Genomic DNA, 16,214 nt, shown 5'->3' on the forward strand with positions numbered 1-16,214 from the left:
CCCGGGTCATTTTCTGCAGTAGTTTTCCACTAGCTGCCCCCCCCCTTTCCCTCCTCCCTTCTCTCTCTGAGCGGTGCCCTTGCATTCTACAGATAACAGTTTTTAGGAAGTTTCAGCTTGCTTGCTACTCATCCTGTTTTCCAGTATTACAGGAGGTTACAAAAGTTCAAAGAAAGGGTTACAAAGTTCCGGGGGGGAGGGGTGCCCTGGCTTGCCTGGGCCTAGAGCAGAGGGGCTTCATCGACACTCGTGGTCTTCCATCCCTCTGAGTTACCTAGGGTTATGCCCAGTGACACCAACAGGGTGCAGGCAGAGTGGGAAGCTGCTCCAGGGCCAGGCTGGGATCTTTCAATGGTGACAGCATAACCCAGAGCCAGAGAAGAGCCTTGATCTGCAGCCTGCATGCTCTGGGCAGGGGCATGTAGGTAGTGTGTCACAGCTTTGCCCTAGATCTTTACAGTGGTGGCAGCATGGTCTGGAGCCCACCCCAGTCCATGGTGAGGCATTTGATTTCTGATGTTGAAAATGATCCTTTTGTTTCTTTTCAATGAGACAGGTCTGGAAGTCTCTGTCAATGTTACAATAGTCAATTTTGATAATGAATGGATACAGATGACATGGGCCGCTCTTGAAAATTTTCCTGGCAAGAATGTGACTTTCCTTTATCAGTAAGTACTGATAATAGATATTATTTTTCTTCTGTATAAATATTTTCCTGGTAATTTTGAGACATGCTAGACAGTTCAAGATGGATGTAGCCCACAGTTCAGCGGTGTTTTTTAGGCAGACTGCTAAAAACATCCACAACCTCAACTTGTAAGATGTTGGTGTACCAGGGGAGCCACAAAGGGCCCAGTTCTTCTTGTAGAGCCCTCTTCCCTGCCATCCACACTGAGGCATACATGCCAAGCAAAATATCTTTGTGTGCTACACTCTGGTACTCGTGCCTACCCCTGGTGTAGCCTATACTGAAAATTGAAAGTGATATTTAATTTGAGGCAGGCAAGGTTCTTTGGGTAGATGGGATATGTTTTATTAAACCAGGTAAATAGTTTGGAAAAACGTTATTTTACAAACGTTTGGGCACAAACCCTTTTTCATACATTGGGAGACTCGGCTATTGTTTTGAGTTCTCCAAGGTAGAAAATAAGCTAAAAGTGTGACAAGAAGTCTGTGAAAATGTAAAAAGGTGGATGTTTGGAAGACAGTGAATAGAAATAGGAGGGGAGGTCGGGGAAGGTGAGGGGGAAATGTGTGAAGGAATGCAACTGGTAAGTTTCAAGCGGGTACCTGGTGAATCAGATCTCAGGCAGGTTGTAATGTGTTATAAATCCAATGTCTATATTAAGTCCATGATTTTTTGTATCTAGTAGATTTATGAAGTGAAGTTCCTAGGCTCTTCTACTAACGGTGTTTTGTAAGTTTCCTGTGAGGATTAAAACTGAAGCTTACCATTTGATTCCTTCACGCATTCCCCCTGCCATCTCTATCCATTGTCTTCCAAATTTCCATCTATTTACATTTTCCCAGATTTGTTACACTTCTAGCTCTTTTCTACCTCGTTAAACTCAGAACAACAGCAGAGTCTCCCAATGCCTGAAGAAAGATGTTTGTGCCCAAAAGCTTGCAGAGGATGTTTTCCAACTATTTAGTTTGTCTAATCAAAGATATCACATCTACCCAGAGAAGCTTGCCTGCCTCAAATTAAATATCACTTTCAATTTTCAGTATAGGCTACACCAGTTGTCCTTAGAACAACATGGCTACAACCAACAGCCGTGCAAATTTAATTTGATTCACCCAATACATAAAATTGTTCATGTTTCCTCCATAGTCTACATTCATTTCCACAAATCAACTGAATACTTAATAACACGTGAACCCCTTAGATGATGACACCTGTACTTTTTCCCCTCTCATATTAATTTCAAGACAGCATTACAAGATTAAGTTTGCATACATCTGGCTTTAGCCCCCTTTTCTTTATAAGCTACAAAGTAAACAGTTGCTGTTATACTGGTAAGTGTAAATGTAACATATATAACTGCATTGGCTGAATGATAAATTGACCGAGATAAAGTTCCTTCAATTCTTTTTGGTTATATGAGATAACATGTTTAGGTGTAGAGAGTTGGAAAAAGCATCTTGAGGGAAAAAATGAAGATATAACATATCTGTTTGAGTACATACTTCCCTTGATAGGAGAGGCAATATGAAAAAGATGATAATCTCAAATTGTGAGAAGATTTGAGATTTGGATGCCGGCAGAAAAATTGCAGCCATAATTAAAAGTTCTTCCATGCAGATAGCATTTGGGAGAAACATTTTAAAAAGTTAAAATGTCAAAAAGGAATAAATTCATTTTAGCAACAGTTACATTAATTTTCTTTTGTTACTTATAGATATAACAAAGACCCTTGGAAGCAATGCCCCAGCTATTTACTGGATCAAGGTTACAATGATGGATGTCTTTTTAAGACAGAGAAGCAATCCCTTGCCATCTCTATTAAGGATAAGAATGGAAGTGAAGAACTTTTCCACAAAAAACTACAAACTGATTTTTTTAGTGAGTTTATGATCCTCTTTCATGTATTAACTGATGCATTTATATATATATACACATGCCTACATATTTATGTAGAAAAAATAAAAATAAACTTCAGCTGACATAAATAAGGCAGGGCAGGGTGGTACCTTATAGACTAACTTTTTCATAGATTTATAGACGCTAGCACCAGAAGGGACCTCAACAGGTCATCGAGTCTGACCCCCTGCCTAGGCAGGAAAGAGTGCTGGAATCAGGTGACCCCAGGCAGATGCCCATCCAGCCTTCTCTTAAAGACCCGCAAAACCTATTCAAATAGGCATGAATTTTCATAGACTACAGCCTACCTCACCAACAGGGATCCTGTTTTTCTCTTATTAAAAAAAAATCCCCAATTTTCAGTTAAAAAAAATAACTCCAAATCCACATTTTTCTGTGATTAAAATGAAACACTATTAATATATATCTGTATATTAGTGGCATTTCATTTAAATGACAGAAAAATGTGGATTTTGGGTTACTTTTGAACTGAAAACCGGATTTTTTTACATAAGCGAAAACTAAGATCTCCTCTCATCAAATGCTACCTCTCTTTTCCTTAAAACTACTTATACTAATGATTCCTTGTCCAGGAATTAATGAATGAACGAAGTTTTCAAGGAAGACTGTGGGAGAAGGGCAAGAATCTGAACTGGGATACAGTGACTCATCTGGAGAGACCATTATGTACTTTATAGCTGTTTTTCTTTTCAGTAAAACCTAGTCCACCTGAAAATGTAAACTTCCTTTGGAAAGACGATAGAGTTACTGTCACCTGTAGCAAACCAAAGACGCTAAAGCGGTGCCTGAAGCTTGAATTTCAATACAGAAGCAAGTTTGATATGGAGTGGCAGGTGGGTAAAACATATAATTCTCATTTGGCATAGGTGAGTGATGGGAGAAGCACTTCCAAAGAAAAAGAAGCATTGTTTTGTTCAACAGATCCATCCCATGCCATAAACACACACTTGACAGAGAGTATAATTTGCTAGAATCCTCAAGCTCCATTGTGTGGTGCAGGTCAGCATTTCAGAGAATGGTCATGGTGCCAGCGGGACAGAATTGACTGCATACACCCAAGACAAGAAAAGAGATAAGGAAAAAAGGCTGAACATTCAGAGGAGGGAAGCTACACGTGGAAAGGAGAAAACTAAAAATAGGAGAGGAAAGGAAGAGACACAAGAAATAAGATATGTGAAGGAAGAAATAAAGCAGTACTCCAGACATTTGATTCATCTAAATATTTACCAAGTCTTCATGTTATTTAATTGAATTGTTTCTTCCTGGATTCATACATCACTTGCATGACCTTTTTATATCAAAAGTAATTGTGTTTATTGCTAACTTCAGTTAAAAATTATTACATATGTATGTCACATGAAACAGTCCTACCTACAAAATTATTCAGTATTTGATTGGTCTGAACTAAGAAGATTCATCCAATGGGCAGATTTCCCCAAAATTAAAGGGAAGAGCAGGACAGTGGTATTGTGTGTTACTTTTGCTATGGCAATGGCATAGTGCAATACTCAAAGGCAGCAGTTCTCAGTATTTTTAGACTCTGCTGTAATGTTCCTCAGTTTAATAACACCCCATTTAAAAAACTAATTTAAATCATCTTTTGACTATGGAAAAATAACAGAGCAGTTCTTCTGCCAGAAAGAACTCAGAAAGACCAAAACAGGTCAGAACATTTTTTGACACTGTGTGCATCTCCATGTTGCCCAATGGTGACATTGTTACTGCACCATATGCACAGTTTATTTTTAGCAGCTGCTTTGCCGTAGCAGTACACTATAATGGGAGGTGCACTGCTGTCGTGAAGTAGCTGCTGGTCATGTGTAGACACTGAGGAATGTTATGTCGCTGTAGTGCGTGGCTATGGGTGATATAGTGCCACATCTTATGGCTTCCTATATGGAGCATGAGGTACTGGGATGTTGGTACACCTAACCATGCTAATATTAAGTAGCATCTTAAAAAGATCTTGTGCACCTCATTTGAGAATCACTGCTCAAAGATAAAAATATATTGGCAGCCATAATTAATTATCACATATCTTCCTCTGAAGTCTAGAAAATCTCCGTGTTGTAGTCTTGAAGATCAAGGATTTGATCCAGAGAAGTGCTACTCTTTTCGGGTCAGACTGGAAAGGCTATATCCCACCTGCAATGTAGTTCATTATGCCAGTGAATGGGGAGCTGTAACATTTTGGAGTAATGGTAAAATGTTAGGTAAAGTCTTGCTGCATTTCATATTTTCAGTTGAAATAGTTAACTGAGGAAGTAAGGTTGGGGGATTCATTGTAAAGTGGTATACTAAAATAACTTATACTCTACTCTGTATTTTCCTAAGTGTCTCCTACAAGCACATGCTTGACCCATGAAAAATACATTTTGAAAGATTTTTTAAAAGTCTATTACAGTAACATTCTGTGATCCCAAGTGAACAGAGCATTAACAGGACATTTGAGCACCCTGGGCAGCAGCCGCATGAGGTGCAGCATTGGTGACTGCACTGCTGCCAATGCAGTAGCAATAATGCTGGCAGTTCAGCAGGTCAGTCACTCTCCCACCCCAACCCTCTTCATTACGCTATTGTAAATGACAATGCTCTTCTCACTGTGTTACAAGGTTATGACAGACATAACTGGGGAAGCTGGTCACTATTCTAGAATGCCAGTCATTCTGATTTTAGAATGATAGCCAAACTGGTTTGTGCTAATTTACAAAATTCTGGGTGCATCTGCATGCACATATTAATGCAAAGCAATAAACTCCAGAACAGAGTTTATTGCTCCCAGGCGCTACCTTTCCATGTGGACCCAGGATTGCAGCACATTTTGCCAGGTCAAAGTAGCTGCAGCTGGCAGAAAGCCCAGGGGGTCAGTCTGCTAGCTTGGGGCTGCTACAACCTGGCTCACCATGCTGCAGAGGGGCTGCGTGCTACAGAGGGGCTGCGTGCTGCACTGTGTTGCAGAGTGGGATGGGGCACAAGGGTACTTCAGAGTGGGGCTAGCTGGTAGGCAACCTCCACACTGAAGCACTCTCATACCCCAGCCAGCCAGGTCAGCATTTGTACATGCATTGCCGCACACACACAAAAAAACTCTGCAGCCGGATAGTAATCATATTTACAAGTACTAACCTGCGGAAGTTTTTATTAGTTTCCTGTGGCCTAATAGGGCCATTCACACAGATGCTGATTAGGTGCTAATTAGGCAACTCCACAGTAAATGTCTTATGTAGCTAGGCCCACAGATTTACAAAATGCTCTTAAATACAATTTTTCAGTCATGGAAAAGATGCTATGTCTGTGTCTGAGCTCTCATAGCCCTCTGCACTGTATGTTATAATGTTTCAGTTGAGATACCACTTTGTCTTTTCTCTCACAGCTTTGACTTCTTACTTGCAAACTCTTAGATATGTGATGCTTCTACTCCATAGTGTTTATTAATATTGTCTGAGGCACATTGACACACTCTGGACATACTGTAAGATCTTATTACTTGGGCAGGCGTTTTATTTGCATATTTTATTTAAATATTTTTTATTCTGTCTTCATGATTTATCTGTTTTTTAGTGTAAGCTCTATTATAAGCTATATATGCCATCTTCAGCCTTGTTGGGGGTGGGGGCAGCATATAACGCATAATAATATAATGTATATAATACATAACATAAGTTAATTATGTATGTTGAGTTATTAGTGAAAAATACCAATCCATAACTCTGGAAACTTTCATAAGAGTGAATATATTTACCATAATCATTTGGGTAATAGTAAAAGATCATGATAGACTAAAATAGAAGAGAATTGCTCAAGAACCTGTAATCAAAATAAGATTGAGATAACCATCAGCAATTAAGTTTGAAAGCCCTTAATGCTTAGGAACCATTCTCCAAAGTCTAAGAAAGCAGATGGGTTTTACTCACCATATTTAGAAGGTTAAATCCAAGTTATGTTTAGAGAGTTAGAAGCTCAATCCCTTAAACTTCATGGAAAACGTCCCACCAGAATTCTCATTAGAGAGAGCTGTAGTGGTCCGTATAGCTAGAGAGGATTTCTCCCAAGTAATCATATCACATTTGAGAAAATATAAATTAAAAATCAGCATTTCATGTTCCATCTACAAAATAACAAGCAGTCTGTACCACTTACAGCTTACCGGTATTATGTTTGAGTAGGTTAGAGCACAGAGGAAGAGCCTTCTGCACCAGCACTTGCTGTCTAGATTGTGTCAACATACAACTCTTCTGGGGCATAAACTGTAACAAACCAAGTATCTGGCTAGATCTGTCAGGAGCATCCCACTATCCACCCCAACCCCCACTTCTTGCCAAGAAAATGAGAAACAGGAACTTTCAGTGGCAACTGTTATTTGTACACACATCAGGAACTTCACCTCTAGCAAAACCCTATGTCTTCTTCGAAGTAGAGGGCTCAAAGCCAGACAACATTATATTATTGGACATTCCTACTGATTTCCTGGTGTTTGCCCAAATCCTCTGAAGTGCTTCTAATCTAGCTTGATGCTTACCTCAAACTTAGGGATGTCCCTCAAGTGAACAAATACTGTTACCAGGGTACAAATTACAGTTTGACTCTTGGGGGGCCGGGAAGGGGGGGCTACAAAAAAATAGGCTGCCAATTACAATGCCCTAATAAAACTGAAGCTCTCCCCAGGTTATGATTTTCAAATTTTACAGGGGGCTCATCTCTTATGGGGGGGCTCAGCTCCCCTGAGCTCCCCCATAATTCAAACCCTGACTATTACACCTCTAAAGAGATTAAGTCTCTCATTGAGCCCCACAACTCAAATCCTATGGCACCACACAGTGCCCTGGTAGTTAAGGCATTGTACTGGGAAGAGAGATACGTGAGTGTATTTCAAGCCTCTCTGAGTTAGGGGGCCTAAAATCTAGATCTCTTGCTTTCTGGGCAAATTATTAATCACTAGGGTAGTGAACAAGAAGGCAATACCTCTACTCCTTGCCTTTCACATGCAGTATTTGATGTCAACCAGCCATTTCAATTTGCCCTTTTCCTGCTCATGCAATCAAAGACTTATGTAGAATTTGTACTTTTCCCAGAGCAGCTGGATGAGAAAGGCATGAAAGTGATGTTAAATGCTTTGGTGGCCATCTTACAAACCCTTTTGAGCATACTTGGAAGGATAAGTTGGTGCACAAGGGACTGCAGAGAGCTTTTTAGACTAGGCAGAGGTGCTGGGTACTTACACAAAACCAATGGAAACTAAGAGCCTGAATGGAATTTAAAATGTTTCATGGAGGTTAATAGGATACTGATTAGTGACTTTGGCACTTAAAAGACACCTAAGCAGCACTTACCCTAAAAGTGCCATTTCTTCTTTTGGTCTCAGATTAATCAGTATAAATTCACATAATCAGGGATCCTGGTTTTCTTTGATAAAACAAAAAATCCCCAGTTTTGGAGTTAAAAAAGTAACCTAAAATCCACATTTTTCTATGATTAAAATGAAACACCAGTAATACATACATACATACATACATACGTGCGTGTGCGCGCGTGCGCGTGTGTGTAGAAAACCAGGATTTCTGCTCATAATTCAAGCCCCACCTTCTCCCCATGTCAATTAAAAGGAAGTCAATTATGATAGATAGCAAAAAAGTATAGCATGTTATTGCATAGTTTAAGGAATAGTGATTTTCACTTTCTGTTTAAACTGTACTTCTCTCTTCCTTAACATCGCTATTGTATAGAATGTTTGCTTCTTAAATTGATAAGAAAGTTTTTTTCAACAAGTATTTCTGCGATTATTCCTAGGTTCATGTGCTGATGATATAAAACGTTTGTCAGATGCCATAATCCTCTTAATATTTTTTCTGGTGATCTTTCTCATAATATTCATCCTCCTGATTTTTCTGTGCAAATGGCAAAGGTAAGCATACATTTGCTTGTCATAAATATTTTCATTAATGTAATGAAATACGATGGAAGACAATGCAACACAATACAACACAATGTAATAAATGCTGCAGCTGATGTCAGGATCAAAGTATTTAGCTTTCAAATACATATGTGACAAGGAAGTCAGATTTTGTGACTACAGAAAATTGGGTGGTCAACAACTTAAGCAGGGCTTTAAGGGCTGCTATGCCATGAAATTACTTCTCCAAGTGGTTTCCTTTCATTTACAAGTATAAACAGAATGATTGTGGTAGTGCTGAGGGACCTTTATAGTCTTACAAGGCCTATCTAGCTTTGGATTTGACCTTTTTAAACCATTAAAAAGCCAATGCCTTTTTGCCTTGCTTCAAAGCCAGTCTTTACTTCTTTGTGTCACTTTTGTAACCTGGGTATCCCCAAAGTGAGTCTTCCCCCTCACCAGTAGAAGGGGAAAGCCAGCAGGGTACATGTGCTGGGGGTGGAAACTGTAATTTACTTGTAGCTCCCTTCTACCTATCATGTTTTAATAGAGGAGGAACAGAAAGCAATGTTTTAAACAGATATACGTTTAATATATGTTTATAAAAAGGTAGTGAACTAAAGCGAATATTTGCAGGTTATAAATGCATATGATTATAATTATATACACACCTAAATATAAACAGTTAAGTATTATAGTTCCTAACAATATGAACAAGTAAGTACAACAATAAATGGCAATTTAAAATATCAAGCATACAGTTAACAGTTAATAAACACTCCAAAATGCACGATGTATATCAAATAATCAATAAACACTCTACAATACAACATGCAGTTCTCTAGTGGTTCCTCTCCTCTAGGGCATCTCTTCCTCCTGCCTCTTCCCTGGTGGGACACCCGTTTCCCCACTAACCCATGTGTCCCAAGGTGCTGGGTGGGGCAGTGGTCATAAGCTCCCTGGCTTGGCAAAAGTTTCTCCAGGGAGGGCTTAGTCCAGGCCTCAGGGGAGTGGCATGACTCGCTCATGCATCCCAGTGGCCCAGTCCTTCTCAGGGGAAGTTGCGGGCCTGGGCTGCCTCATGTATACCCAGGGCTGCGCCACTCTGAATGCTGTTCATTGTGCTTGGGAACCACTCCATTCCTGGGGCCCTTGTGGACCCACTGCAGGGAATGGGTCCCAGACCACCTGGCTCCTCCATCTCCAGGCCAGTAGTGCTGGCTCCCGTGCCCAGCCTCATGATGTGATTGGAGACCCAAGCTGCCTCACTGTGGCTCCCAGGATCTCAGTCCCTCGTGGACCCTCCATGCAGCGACACCTGCATTACAGCCTGGCTTTGTGCCAGGGTTGGAGACCCAAGCTGCCTTGCTGCAGCTCACAGGGTCCCAGTCCCTTGCGGACCCTCTGTACAACGATGCCTGCACCACCTACCGCTTTTGTCTGGTGGCAGAATCTTTCCGGCTCTTCTGGGCAGCTGGATATGCCTGCTGGGAAGCTCTTCCAGCTCTTGGCCCCACGACCCTTCCTTCTTCTTTATCCCTTACTGACTGTGCCTTGTACTTGGTGTTGCACCCCTAACGCCGGTGCACCCTTGACCTGCGAGCCTGGGTCGGCACGACCGGCTTGGCGCGAGGAGGGGGATTTATGACCGGGCAGGTGGGTGATAACGGCGAGCAGGAGTCAGTATGATTTAAACACAGAGTAATGGTTTCACAAAAGATTTATTTTACTTACGCTTCTGATGGCTTGCAGCATAGGCAGAGGAGCTGATTGATTTATTCAGTTACAGCATGCAGATATCATGTTACCCAGCATTTACAGGGTAGGTAAAACAGTTGCTTCCGAGCGATTCATATAAGCTGTTGCAGTCTGCAGATTACTAAGAGCTCTTGATAAGAAAGATAACGTCAAAGATAAAGAGATAAATGGACTGGTAAGACGAGATGGGGTACGCCAAAAAAAAAAAAATACGCAGGCAGAAGAGATAACATTTGTTGTGCACAATCTGTTTTTCTTGAGTGTATACACAGTTCTCCGTTCTCTGCTCTCTCTCAGCTTTGGGCAGAAGTTCCTTCAAAGTTTTATCTGAGACAGGTGACCAATTACTATACGCCAATCATAAATAATTAACGAGTTGGCACTTGTGCTTTCTTTGTTTGCTCAGGTTTCATAAAAAAAAGGAGGGTTATTTTTATTTGGGTGGTACTGGTTCTGTTTGGTCACAGGATGGTGCACATAGTATATTTAATTTTACAACTTCACTAAAGTCAGCTAATCTCGTTACTATAGGTACTTTAACTTTTGTGCTGGGCTGTCAGTTTTTCTCTCTTGTATGAGAACTCAAGTAATTTGAAATGAGACACAGATAGAGGTGTGTATATGCAGCACTGTTAATACAGAGGCATAAATTACAACCACAGAGTTTGTTGTGTTAGCCTCTGACCTTTTGTCATCTGACCTTTTGCCATCAGCATTTGAAATCAAAGACTTTGATCTTTGACACTTGGCACACAGCTGCTTATATCCCCTTCTGGGGCTCTGCTCCAAATTGAAAATGAACCAATCTGTGGGGCTGCAACTTCCTAATTAAGTCCACTCCTGCCTCCACTTTGGAGTAGAGGGGGAGCGGACTCTCCTCCTGGCTCTTCCCCTGCCTGTCTCTGATTGGTGGGTTTTGCCCCACCAACGCATTCACGGTCTCCTAAGCCCGGAGAGCTGGGCAAAGCCCAGCAAGCCAGTCACACTTTCAAGTGCCATTTTCAGAAACTGTATGTGATCAAAGAACCAATAATCATTGTTGCATTAGGCTAAAGTAGATTGATAAGCACAGTCAGCAAATACAAGATATCAGCAAGATTTTTGGTTTTATAGCTTGGCACATCATTTTATCTACAATAAAAACTGAAAAAAAACAAGAGAATTAGTTGTTTTTCTTTTGAAAAACTCATGCTACAATACCACAGATGAAGATATGTGTTACTATAATCCCAACTCAAGTTGCACACCCAGGTTTTCACCAGTCTGAAGAACAGAAAAGGGCCTAAGTTTTGTAACAAGCACCAAGCCAATGTAAGGCTGCTTCTTGCACACCAGAATAGCCATACTGTGCCCTGATGTGGTAATTTCCGGCTAGTATTTCATCCCTTGGGGAACAATTCTTCAGAGTTTAGAGGAAACTGGTATATAATGCATTTTGCTGTGATGCGTCTTGGATAAATATGCCAGAAATCAGTCGTAAGCCAGCATTTCTCAACCTGAGGGTTGCAACCCAAAAGTGAGTGGCAAGAATATATGAAAGGGTCACAAACAAACGTTAAAAGTGAATTCTCTTTTAAAGGAGAAAAATGTAGGGAACATGGGTTTTCCACTGCAGGCTGGAAAAGTTCTGCAAGAGGCTGCTTGGGGCCCCTCATACCCTACACCACCCCCATACCACATACTGGGAGGCTGGGGCCTGGAGGCAGGGGGCAGAGGTCAGGAGTGAAGGGCACCAGCAAAGTCAAGGGACTGTTTTCTACTTAAACTATTTACTTGGGTTAGGACTAGCCAGCAATGTTTACAAATGGGTCCTGGTACAAAAGACGGTTGAGAACCACTGTTCTAAGCTGATGGCATCCCTCACTCTGTTGCACACTGCAGAATTCATTCACAGGAGAGAAGCTTATACACAGATTTTAGGGTGAATGCTCTTAAAAACAATGATACTGAATATGATTCATCAAAGATAAAAGACGCTTTTTATACTATAGTGCTGCAGTATGAATTGTCTTTCTAAACAAAGTTCATTTTTGGAGTAAGTCATCCTCCTTTCAATGGATGGAACATTTAGTAAAGTTTTTTCTCTTTACAGATTTCAGAAGTCAATCATGCCAGTGATACCAGATCCAAAATATATATTTACTGACCTCTTCACTGATCACAATGGAAATTTACAGGTAAAACATCCTTGACCTTTCTGGCCAATTTTAATTCAAACACAGCTGTTCAACCATGTAATCATTTGAAAAAATATGCTACCTATTTTTGTGGTGTCTGTGGAGGTTTAAAGTAACCTCTGATCCAGAAGCACCATTTCTCTTTCCACTTCTTGACCATCTGGTCTTACAGAAGAACTATGATTATTTTCACTCTATGTTAACACCCAAGGGCCCTGATCAAAGACCAACAATACTTAGCCCTATTCAAACTGTCAGGAACTGTCTGAAGAAGCTTGCAATTGAAGGCAATACATACCATATGGGAAAAGATAAGGGCAGTTCAAGATAAGGATGAGGCAACATTAGTCATGAAATGCAGCTCAGTAGCAGCCACATCAAATCACTGTGCACCAAATCACTCTTTCCAGATCTCCAGCCTTTCTAGCCACCACATTTGTTAAGGCTTTCTGACATAACACTGTCAATGTCCATTAAAGCCTCCAGTCCTTTAATATACATTTTGCTAAGAAAACAATAAATCCTCATATCAAAAGAGACTAGCCTGTGAGAAAAACAGCGTTGTGCTTCTCTGTTGGAATATATGTTGTTTACAGGGAGAAAACTTGGTACTTGTATTCTTATGAATCTGCCCACTACCTTGATATCAAAGTTTCACCATTGGAGATTTACATGAATTATCCTGCATTGTATTTATTTGCTGAAGATGCCTCTTTTTTTAATCCTTAAGTGAGGAATACAGTTACTTACAAACCTATGGAAATACATATAACATTTATAAAATGAATGCAATAGTCTTTGAACATTTCTTGGTTCTACAACTTTCATCTCAGTTACTATTTATATGATACTTTACCCGACATTTTGATTAGGTCTAGGCTTGGCTTTTAAAGCCCTTCAAAATCCTAAGGAAAAACAGGAAAAGGTATTTCATGTAGTTAAGTTGCCTTGAAAACAACATTCCCTGAAAATGCTAGATAATAACACAAACAGCATTGAGGGTGCCCTCTGGTAATCTTCTAGACACTTTCTTAATGTGTGTGTTTTTTGTTTTATTTTTTATTTTGTGTCTTCTATTGGCTTCTTACCAACTTCCCTAGTGTGGTTGGTTCTAGGAAAAATCCATGACTAAAGGAATAGTCAGGGTCAGTGTTCATTTTTAGCAAAATTAGAGAATGTGTTAACATCAACATTGCATTCTTCCAGGAATGGTTTGACAAAACGGAGAATGCAATGGTCCAAGCAAAGATGGAATGTGAAGAGCAAGAGTGCATCATTGAGGAGGAAAGAGTGCAAGAGAAAAAGAAGGATGTTAAAGGGGAAGCTAAACAAAGGCTTTGTGAGTTGCCAAACATGCATGAAAGAGATTATCTAAATTCTGTTCAAAACACCTGCCTACCACCAACATCCAGTGATATGGTTTCTTTGGAGAGTTTTAAGTTTTTAATGAATGAAGACATGTATGTCATGTTATGAAATTGCTTGCTCGGAAAGAACATAAAGTACAGAGGATCCTGATAAGTTTAAAGAGGCAATTGAATACCATTACATGTTAGGCTTGTTTAGTAGGAAAGGTTAAGCTGTAATCTTGATCTGAATCTGAACTTTCCCAGTGCTTCAAAATGAACGATGCAGGCTTATTGATAAAGCTAAGGGCATTATAGTCATATATTTAGGCATGCTTAGTTTCTGGTTTTAGTTGGGTCCCTGTAGCCTAAATTGAGTTCCTGCTTCATGATGTGGACAGGAGAATTGAAGGAGTCTCCTTCACCCATGGTGCATACCTACAGAGGTTGGATGTGCTTCTGGTCCTAGCACTTAGAGAATACATGGATTTCATACAGGTGGTGCAAGGTACCCGACTGCCCCATCCAAATGGACAGGAAGGGCATATCTGCACCATCAAAGAAGCTTACTAGGGAGTTCCACAGTAAAGCATGTTATGCGCATTACACCCCAAAGCAGATATAATGTGGGTCCCTTGGTTTAATGCTGGACATCCTGGAGAGCTTAATGCCATGCATCTATGGCATTTACTAAGGCAGCTGTATCACATCTGTTTCAGCGTGTAGCCTCCAGAGCAGGAATGGAATGCTTTAGTATGGCTCCACAAGAGGTAAAGCTACTAATAACTTGTCCTTACCCCATCATCTGCTAACCCCCTTTTAAAGGGTATACAAGCAGCTCACATTTCACTCCAGGGGTGTATCCCCATGAATGGGAATGTGCGTTGCCTTGGGGACAGACAGCAGCAGCACAAGGTGTGCCACTGATACTTGTCTCTGGGGAACTCCCATGCCACACATGCTCTGGCATGCAGCATGTTACCCTGGGTGGGGTAGGGAAGGCTGGGGCCAGCAACTGTGCTGACCCTAGCAACCTTACCTGGGGTCCAGGGGCCTCTGGGAGCTGCAGTTGTATCAGTCCTGCAACATGGAGCCTGCCTAACAACTGGAGTGTGGCCCTGGTCAGCCAGGCTCCAGTTGCGGGCAGCACACGCTGCTGCCACATGCACAGGTATTGTGACCCCAGGATCTCCTGGGGTCAAACTTTCTCCTCCCCCGACACTGCAAAGTAGCAGCACAGGGAGTGCCTGCATGTGCGGCACATGCGGTATATGGCACTGCAGCAGTACATACTACACATCCACACTTGTCTGAACATGCCCTAGAAATCGGTGGCTAGGAACAGCTGTTGCATTTGTCCCTGGATAAGTAGTTTCTGGACTTGTACAAAATACAAATATTCCTTGATTGACATGTACACACATCACCCTTCTAACTAGGGTTTAGTGAGCAGTGAATGCAATGCTTTTCTGCCATTGATTCCATCTCAAGATAACTGTACAGATGTATTTTGCAATATCCCAGGATAAACTGTTACTACCTCTTATTTGGGACACTTTTTTTTATTTATCCAAGGCCAATGGATATGGGCTTTGTCCTGGGATAAAATGATTTATTTTAGGATAAATGCAACATTTGTTTGAGCCATTGGGTTTGCTACAGGTACAATGCTTTCAGGAGCTCCCACTGGCGATTAAAGTATTTGCATTGCACCCAGAGTCCCAAAAAAAACCCAGAATCTGTTCCAAAGAATATTATGTTTAGGATGCAGAGTATCTTACTGGGTCCTGATCTTGCAATGAGTTCTAGACAGGCAACTCTTAAAGTTAATATAGTTTGATGCTGTGCAGCAGACTTTGCTTGTAGACCTTGCTGCAAGATCAAGAACTTGGAAACTAGTGATCCTCATGTCCTCAAAGTTTTCTCTTTGTATAAGTAGACAAATTATTGTACAGAAATGGGATAATTCCCTATTAATGGTATTTTGATTTGCTGGAGGGTCTCTTCTTTGTATAATATTGTAAGTCGTCTTTTAATATATTCAGCAATTGTAGAATTTACTAATTACTTTCTGCTCTCTTGCATTTATCAGTCTTTTATTATCATAATGTGCCTCTCAGCTTTAGTTAAAATATAGAATTTTTTTTGCTTTCTAATCTCATTTAATTAGACAACGTGAAAATACTTGAATCATCCAGGCTATTTTGTTGGTCTTCCTGTACCACTTAATTTACATGCTTCTTAAAAGCAAATATTATAGTCAAGCACCTAAACTTAAATTCATCCCTAGCATTGTATTAATTTGTTGAACTAGCGCCTCAATTCATGAAAAATGGCATAGATTTACACCAATTGAAAACTGGGCCCAATAATATTTCAGATCAATAGAATAGGAAGCTAAGATCAGAATATACATGTATGATCAGTACTACTGCACA

General features: G+C 40.6%; 1 protein-coding gene across 1 annotated transcript in view; it reads left to right on the plus strand.

The window, feature by feature from the left end:
- Window positions 1–14,720, plus strand: part of CRLF2 (cytokine receptor-like factor 2) — a 28,083-nt gene extending 13,363 nt beyond the window's left edge. Inside the window, exons 2-8 of the mRNA XM_019529407.1 lie at window positions 557–668; window positions 2,403–2,566; window positions 3,299–3,438; window positions 4,656–4,818; window positions 8,393–8,507; window positions 12,346–12,430; window positions 13,637–14,720. Coding sequence (XP_019384952.1) covers window positions 557–668; window positions 2,403–2,566; window positions 3,299–3,438; window positions 4,656–4,818; window positions 8,393–8,507; window positions 12,346–12,430; window positions 13,637–13,906 — 1,049 coding nt within the window. The 3' untranslated portion in view covers window positions 13,907–14,720. The remainder of the gene's footprint in view (window positions 1–556; window positions 669–2,402; window positions 2,567–3,298; window positions 3,439–4,655; window positions 4,819–8,392; window positions 8,508–12,345; window positions 12,431–13,636) is intronic.
- The last annotated feature ends 1,494 nt before the right edge of the window (window positions 14,721–16,214 follow it).

Source organism: Crocodylus porosus, unplaced genomic scaffold (genome assembly GCF_001723895.1).
Source record: "Crocodylus porosus isolate Cpor-Errol unplaced genomic scaffold, CroPor_comp1, whole genome shotgun sequence".
NCBI classification, from domain to species: Eukaryota; Metazoa; Chordata; order Crocodylia; family Crocodylidae; genus Crocodylus; species Crocodylus porosus.